The 8,693-nt window shown below is 44.3% G+C and overlaps 1 protein-coding gene across 1 annotated transcript; it reads right to left on the bottom strand.

Moving 5' to 3' along the window:
* Positions 1 to 1,748: 1,748 nt before the first annotated feature.
* LOC124800206 (cuticle protein 67-like) lies at positions 1,749 to 6,882 on the bottom strand. The gene is made up of 2 exons (XM_047262977.1): positions 6,855 to 6,882; positions 1,749 to 2,169 (listed from the first exon to the last, which is right to left on the bottom strand). Exons 1-2 carry the CDS (start codon positions 6,867 to 6,869, stop codon positions 1,843 to 1,845), a joined length of 342 nt encoding a protein of 113 aa, XP_047118933.1. The 5' UTR covers positions 6,870 to 6,882; the 3' UTR covers positions 1,749 to 1,842.
* Positions 6,883 to 8,693: the final 1,811 nt, after the last annotated feature.

The raw sequence follows: 8,693 nt of genomic DNA, 5'->3' as shown, positions 1-8,693 counted from the left end.
AGCAGAAGTGTGTATCGATATTCGCATATTGTACTATCTTTGGTCTAGTGTTTATAGTTTCCGGCTAGCTGGTGTGTGGCAGTCGGTCGGTTAGTGTGGATCTATTCATGGTTGGCTGTTGGGGATATTCCCGTGAACAACAGCGGGTGTTCGAGTTGGCGAAGGTTTGGCGACCAGTCGGTGGAATTTTACTGTATTTTGGTTATTTGAAGTCCAACTGCACCAGCGGAATTTTCAGCCTTGTGGCCGTTAGCGTTCCGGCTACCTGCCCTGGCCGATGACGTAAAATTCAGGCAGTGTCCTTCCGTCACCCTGTTGTCGCTGTCCAACACGTGTGTAGTTTTGACAGCTTATGCATACTTGGTCGTGGGCGGCTACGCCGTTTACGTTTTTGTTTTGGAGCTCCTTATGCACTGGTCGGGTGGAAAGCAAGTCGTCTTGTCGGTGGGTCCGTTGACTGTCTCCGGGTTGGGTTGCTGGCGGATAGGATATAGTTGGGCCGACAACCTGTCTCCCCTAAGCGAACGTTAATATTTCAAGTGCAAACTGATCCCCGGAAACTTCTGAGCGCCTCTGGCTATACTGCCTTTTCTTATTGGTGTTTGATTGTGTATTTTAATGGCTCATAGCAGATGGTTTGAATTTGTATGTTTTTAGTTGGGTTTTAAATGATGGGCCTTCAGCCGTTTTAAAATTGGAAGTTCCTTACTTGTCAAGTCTTGCATTGTTGGGGCCTTCAGCCTCATTTAAAATATTTTTTGGATAAAGCTTTCGGCCTTCTGCCTTTTGAAAATTCGTTGTAGTTGTGTTTTTAAATCATGGGCCTTCAGCAGTTTTAAAAATCAAAGAGGTTGTGCACTTAAGCCATAAGATTGTGTGACATATTCAGTCGATAGTTAAGCTCGTAAAGTCGCGCTGTAATGTTTTGGCAACTAAATAAAGTTATAGGTGTTTGAGTGTAACTGACAGCCGCTCATTTTTGGCCCTTTTCCACAATTCCAACTACGTGCTCTGTCCTGCGGATTTAACCAGGCGTTTCAATAGTACTTCCTAAACGTTTTCTTGGCTGTTGTCTACGTTCTATTGTTCAAATGGCTCTGAGCACTATGGGACTTAACATCTGAGGTCATCAGTCTCCTAGAACTTTGAACTACTTAAACCTAACTAACCTAAGGACACCACACACATCCATGCCCGAGGCAGGATTCGAACCTGCGACCGTGGCGGTCGAGCGGTTCCAGACTGAAGCGCCTAGAACCGCTCGGCCACTCCGGCCGGTCTACGTTCTATAGTGGTTACGTTATTTTCGTACCTGGTGTGTAAGTTTTGGTAAGTCTGTTTGAACGTTGGAACCCACCATCACCCAATACAGAATAAAGTACCACAATTAGTGTTTCAGTTGCCATTACACAACCTCTCACTTTTCAATTAATACTGTCAGACATTTTATTTCATTTGCATCCTTCAAGCGTCATCTTGGCTAAAACTAGCCTATTAAAAACGAAATACCTTTCTTCACTAAAATGCCTGTTTGGAGTAACATTATAGAAAAGAAATGCAAAGTGATTCTTTTCAAATAGACACAGAAATATTTCATTTGCTAATGTGTTTTATAAACTGAGACTGATATCCCTCGCCTGTTGACTGTGTTATGTATAACCAAGACCTCGGACTAATACTGGTTAGAAAATGGAAGGAGTGTGTAATAAGATGGAGACTACAACGGTACAATGATACAACAACAATAGTAAAATTGTCAATGAAGGATTTTATTTACAGAAGACATAAAACGGAAAATAAATAAGCAACAGAAGAGCTGAAGTGGAACTGCAGCCTCGGTGGTTAGTGGTAGTACGCGGGGGCGGCGTAGGCCAGTGCGGGGGCGGCGACGTGTGCGATGGCGTCGTTGCTGACGCGGACGTCGGACTTGGTGACGCTGGAGTAGGGCGTGTCGACGGTCTTGGTGTAGGTGGACACCTGTCCCAGGTTGCCGAAGCTCCTCAGGATGTTGGAGCTCTGGGAGGTGATGGCCGCGGGGGCGACGGCCGCGGGGGCGGCGTAGGCGACGGCGGGGGCGGCGTAGGCGACGGCTGGGGCGGCGTAGGAAACAGCGGGGGCGGACAGGTAGCCAGCGCGGGCCACGGCCAGCACGGCGGCGAAGGCGAACAGCTGTCAAAGGAAGTATGACTATAGGCTGACGTCCGTAAATTTAAGTACTGTGCATTAAAACTATATTAGAGTTGTGACATATTCTGTCTGCAGGGGATGTACCTTGCTGTTGTTGTTGTTGCCTTTTACCTACACACACACTCACACACACACACACACACACACACACACACACACACAAATGTTCCAAATGGCTCTGAGCACTATGGGACTTAACATCTGAGGTCATCAGTCCCCTAGAACTTAGGACTGCTTAAACCTAACTAACCTAAGGACATCACACACATCCATGCCCGAGGCAGGATTCGAACCTGCGACCGTAGCGGTAGCGCGGTTCCAGACTGAAGCGCCTAGAACCGCTCGGCCACAACGGCCGGCCACACACACACACACACACACACACACACACACACACACATTGTAACTATATACTACTAGGACAGCTTTTATTTCCCTTTCTTCCCCATAGTGCTCAGAGCCATTTTTTCCCTTTCTCTTGACAATATATTTATGGTCAATCCGAAAGGGTACTTAAAATACTTGCTGTAATACGATATGCTGTAGAGTGACTCAGCTACTCCTACCTTTGGGCTTTATACAACCCACCCTACCTTCAAATACATGCAAGATTTTCATATCCTCTCGCTCACTATGTGCAAACTATTAGTCCTACAGAAGAGAATGAACAGTACCGTTTTGTAGTTAATTTAATGTAGTGAAATTTTGTATTGTGATACGTTATCGCTAGAGGCTGTCGTTTTAAAATCATCCAAGAAAAACGTGCAAAAGTAGCCCTGAAAAGCGTTTTTCTTGGATAACTCGAAAATCTTGGGCTCTAGCAAAACCTTATCTCGGTACAAAATTAACTACATTAAATTTCCTACAAACAGTTCCCGTTCATTTTTACTGTAGGACTTATTGTTTGCCTGTAGTGAGCGAAAGAATATGAAAATCTTGCTCGTGGTTTTTGAAGGCATTGCGGCCTACATAAAACGAACAGACAGATGCAGCTTACAACATCTTGTATACAGGGTGCCCCACAAGGAGTGGTCAATATTCAGAGATATGACAGGGAAGCTCGTTTGAAGCAAAAACTTCAGAATGACGTATCCCTATTCCGAATGGTTTTCCTAGATAAAACACATTTAAAGTAACTTTTGTGCATTTTATTGAACAGTTCGAAAACCGCATTATTTAGCCAAAACGTATCACAATACAGAATTAAACTACATTACATTTACTACAAAAAAGGTTCTACTTATTTTTCCTTCAGGACTCATAGAGTATTGAAAGTGTCATGCGATGTGCAAGTGGAGTGACTTAGGTGGTTTTTGCAGGCCAATTTGAGGTAGTTGTCCATCTGATAGACGACCAGTGTCCCATGTGAAGTTGTTGATCTCTAATTCCTCTACTCTGCTGTAGCACATCGTAAATAATAACACTGTACTGAATAATACAAAAAATAAATAATAATATACATTATTACTCGGAAACCATTCGGAATAGAGTATATGTACATACGAAGCTTTATGCTTCAAATGATCTTTCGTGTCATAGCCCTGGATACTGACCATTCCTTTAGAGACACCTTTGATAATTAAGAAATGCCTGTAAGCTGTTCACTAAATACTTCGAAATTAATTCGATTACAGAGAATTACTTGACATAAGTACCGGCTGGTCCGCCACAAATTTGCATATATCACTATTGGGTAGTTGATATCTAATACAGCTGACGTCAAGGAATTCTCAGTCAGCGAATTAATTTGGAAACATTTCGTACAGTTATGGCTGTTCTTTCAGACATGCACGTAACTCTACAGTAAAAGTAGTAATTCCAAGTTCACGTCCAGTTTCTTAAACGAATATTCAGATGTCACAAATGATACGTGTTTGTAAATGTTGGTTAAACTACTTTCCAGACAAGAAAAATTAATATCAAGTTTTTAAAATAAAAATATTTCTATGGGAAGTCAATAATAATTGAGTAGCAAGGTCGACGATTAATGTACCAATTAGTAAATAATCAGAAATAGTTAAGCGTATATGTAGCAAAACATGAAAAATGATTTTTTGAGTAATAAGTGACAATTGGTTGAGTTGGAGGTGGGGAGAGATATTTGGGACAGGGGGACGGGCAGAATTTATGCCACAGGAGACGTCGGTATGCAGGCGTTTGCTGAAGCAGCTCATTCCCATTTTCAAAATGGGTCGTCGAAAAACCGCACAAAATTATGAGCATATATCTTTGCCGTTTGTCAGTTGTAGAATACTGGAACATGTTTTACGCTCTCGTATTATGACACTGAAAGTCTGGTTTGCAGGAATCAACATGGATTCCGAAAACAACGACCATGTGTAACCCAGCTTGCTTTGTTGGCCCACGAGACGCACGAAGCAGTAATACCATAATTGATCCTGTGTTCCTTGAGTTGCAGAAGGCGTCCGTTTCGCACTACAATCTAATTAAAAGAATAAGAGCATATGGAATATCAGGCGAGTTATATGACTGAAGCGAAAAGTTTTTAGTAAACAGTATGCAGTATGTCATTCTCAACAGAGGAATGTCTTCAGAGGCAACAGCATTTTCGGGCATAGCCCAAGGAAGTCTTACAGGATCATTACGTTTCACAATATGTGTAAATAACCAGTAGATAACGTTGGAAGTTCCGTGAGACTTTTCGTTCATGATGTTCTCATATACAGAGGAGCCGGAACGCCTGAAAATAATACCGAAATGCAGGAACACCTGCAGAGGATCGCTTATTGAAAGGACTGGCATTGACCTCCGACATAGAAAAATGTAATTTATTGCACGTAAATAGACAGAAAGAACCGTTACTGTATAGTTACACGATTGCAGCACAACCAGTGGTAGCAGTCACATCCATAAAAAACTGGGAGTGTGGGTACGGCGTGATTTAAAGTGGAAGGACCACATGAAGCTAACTGTAGGTAAGGTACATGCCAGATTCATTGGAAGAAGTGTAATACATACCAAAAAAGGACGAAGCTTACAAAACCCTTGTTGACGAATACTTGAATATTGGTTGTGAGTCTGGGATCGATACAAGAGAGGCTTGTTAGACGTAGCAGAGAAGATCCTAAGAGGACCAGCACGTTTCGCGACAGATTCGTTTATATCTTCGAAAGCGTCATGGAGGTCCTCAGCCAACATTAGAGGCAGACGCTACAAGAAAGGCGTTCTCCGTCACGGTGTGGTTTACTGTTAAAATTCCTTGAGCGCACGTAGAAGAGCGAACTAATATATTGCTTCCTCCTACGTATATCTCACTAAATGACCACGAAAGTAATATTAACGAGATTGGAGCTCACATGGGGGCAACAAACGTTCTTACCGCGAAACATTTGTGATTGGAAAAGAAAAAGTGGGAAGCGACAGTGGTAAACAAAGTACACACAGTTAAGTGGCTTGCGGAGTATAGCTGTAGCTACATGGGGATGGGACTTGAACGACGATCAGTACAGGTAGGAAGAAAGCTTTTGAAATGTGTTGCCACAGGCGACTGCCCAAAATCGGAGTCGTGGATCGTGTAGCTAAGAAGAAGTACTGAATGATGTCGGGGATAAAAGAAATATAAGGCATTGACTTGCTTAAAGAGGGTATGGTACGACACGACATATACTGAAGCACCAAGGAATAGTTAATTTCGCAATGATAGAAAATGTTTGGGGAACGTTGTAGTAATTGGAAAGTAGACTGTAGTAAATAGATTCAAGTGTATGCAGTTGTCATGCAGAGATTAGGAGACTTGCACGGGAGAAATCTGCGTGGAGAGATACATCAAACTTGTCTTCCGACTGAAGACCACAGCTGTGGTATCGATAGCTACGATGCCACGGCGTAGGTGCAAGTTCTTAGGTTGGCGCTACGACGCCGACACCGACGACAGCGCCCTCTGTGCAGATCTACGAGCTCCGCTCCAGATTCAACCCATTTGATTCCGAGGAGACGAGCTAGCAACATTGTTTCTACTTCATAGGGGGCCATTACTGACCTTGTTAATTCAATAATAGTTTGTCCTGCTACTAGTGGCTATTAACGTGGATGCCTATCTAGTTTCGCACCTACGGCTCTTCAGTGCAAAGTTACGTATGTCATTGATTCTCTATTAAATGTACTTTCACGTAAAAAGTTTTACCGAGAATCTTACCTCGCCTGCTCCTATTCACTTCCTACATTCGGCCTATTGATTCAGTTTAGGAGCAGACCCATGCGCCGCCTTCCAGGCGGGATACAAAAACAACAATAGCAACATGTTTTGAAGAAAGGGTGTCCATTATACCCAAGTAAGTTTTGTCATAAAGCAACAGTGACGATTAGAAAGAATGCCTGAAGGGGGAAGAAATGTAATAATTGTATTGACTGTACAATGCACTACTTTTAGCAAAAAATCTGTCAGATGTTTCACCTGCTGACGTTGATAAACAAAAAGCGTTTTAGGCGTAACCTAGCTGCATTCTAACATAGACCTCATTCCAAAGACTCGTTATAATCTTGTCTGCTAAGGGTAGCAGTAATATCAGTCAGTGACTGTTGCTATTGCACAAATAAGGTTTGTAACTGGCTTACGTAACTGCTGCCGGTGTAGTGCAAATAAAATTTACGTGAAGAGATTAGAAAACCGAATTACTCTAAGTCTACTACTGAGTATCGATTCGTACCTTGAGGGCGACCATGTTGCTTGGTGTGTCGAGGTTGACTGTGGACTGCCGCCGGCCGCTGGCTGTTATATATACCTGCACGGCGACGGCAGGGTTTCGCTGCCAGGACCTTGGCGCAAGGTGTCCGTGGCGGCGCGGTTACCAGTTTAGCAGGGTTCTAACTCAGGTGCGGCTAGAATGACACACTGCCCCAGTACTGATCACACTTTTGCCTTGATTACAGTTTCTAGTGACTTCGTTCCATCTTAAGTGTTTCGTTGTTACGCCGTTTTCAAAGGATCAAATGTACGACCACAATGTCTGACGGACCAACAAATATAAAAAATGAACGTGTCCAACAGGTATAGTACAGAGTAATCCGTCAGTCTTCATGTCGTGAGAGTGAAGGGCAAAAATACAAAGAGCCACATGTACATCTAATCTACGTGATTACTCTGCTATTCACAATAAAGTGCCTGGCAGAGGGTTCAATGAACCACCTTTAAACTGTCTCTCTACCGTTCCACTCTCAAACGGCGCGCGGGAGAAACGAGCACCTAAATTTTTCTGTGCAAGCCCTGATTTCTCTTATTTTATCGTGATGACCATTTCTCCCTATGTAGATGGGTGCCAACAGAAAGTTTTCGCAATAGGAGGAGAAAATTGGTGATTGAAATTTCTTGAGAAGATCCCGTCGCAACGAAAAACGCCTTTGTTTTAAGGTTTGGTACTTCAATTCACGCATCATGTCTGTGGCACTATCTCCCCTATTTCGCGATGATACAAAACGAGCCGCCCTTCTTTGAACTTTTCCGATGTCATCTGTCAGCCCCACCTGATGCTGATCCCACACCGCAGAGCAATACTCCGGAACAGGGCGGACAAGCGAGGTGTAGGCAGTCTCTTTAGTAGACCTGTTGCACCTTCTAAGAGTTCTGCCAATGAATCGCAGTCTTTGGTTTGCTCTAGCCACAGCGTTATCTTTGTGATCGTTCCAATTTAGGTTATTTGTAATTGTAATCGGTTGTGCTGTTGTTTTCCCTGATCGAGTCGTCAAGTTACGGCTTCCTGCAGCGTTTACCATCTTTGATGCCGAATTGTTTGCGATCTTGCGAGCATTGGAGCAGATGAGATGTGTTCCCAGTCTTAAGTTTCTCATCTGTTCTGACTCCCTGAGTGCCCTTCAGACCATGCAACACTTGTACCCAGCAGATACGGTCGTCCAGAACATCCATGATGCCCTACTCCGCCTGCAGCGGCAGGGGAAGGAGGTTTCTTTCTGCTGGGTGCCGGGGCACGTGGGTATTAGGGGAAACGAACTGGCGGACGTGGCTGCCAAAGATGCATGTTCCCTCCCTCACGTTGTTGAATGTGCCGTCCCCTCCATGCTGTTACCTCCCTTTTGCGTTTTCGTGTTATGCGTCAATGGGAAGAGGAGTGGCTGGCAGTCGGTGAAAATAAGCTGCGTCTGGTCAAGGCCACCACGCGGCCATGGCGTACGTCCTACCAGTCATGCACGCGGGATGAGGTTCTCCTCACTCGCCTCCGCATCGGGCACAGTCCCTTAACGCATGGTTTTTTACTCCGGCGGGAGGACCCCCCAATCTGCAGTGCTTGTGGCGTCCAGATTACTGTCCGCCACATTTCACTTGACTGTCCTTTATTCTATGACCAGAGGGCGGTGGTTTCCTTGCCACCGGATTTGCCCTCTATTTTGCAAGACGACGCAACGACTGTGGTTAAGGTCTTACGGTTTTGTGTCCTGTCCAATTTGTTGTCTCGGATTTTAGGGAGAGGATTTTAATGTGCTGCTGGGTGACTGGCTCACCCAGGCTTTAGGTAAGAGGTCCGCCAGTCACG

The sequence above is a fragment of the Schistocerca piceifrons genome, chromosome 1, assembly GCF_021461385.2.
Source record: "Schistocerca piceifrons isolate TAMUIC-IGC-003096 chromosome 1, iqSchPice1.1, whole genome shotgun sequence".
Classification (NCBI taxonomy): domain Eukaryota; kingdom Metazoa; phylum Arthropoda; class Insecta; order Orthoptera; family Acrididae; genus Schistocerca; species Schistocerca piceifrons.
The sequence above is the reverse complement of the archived record's forward strand: the minus strand, read 5'-3'. Positions and strand labels throughout refer to the sequence as shown.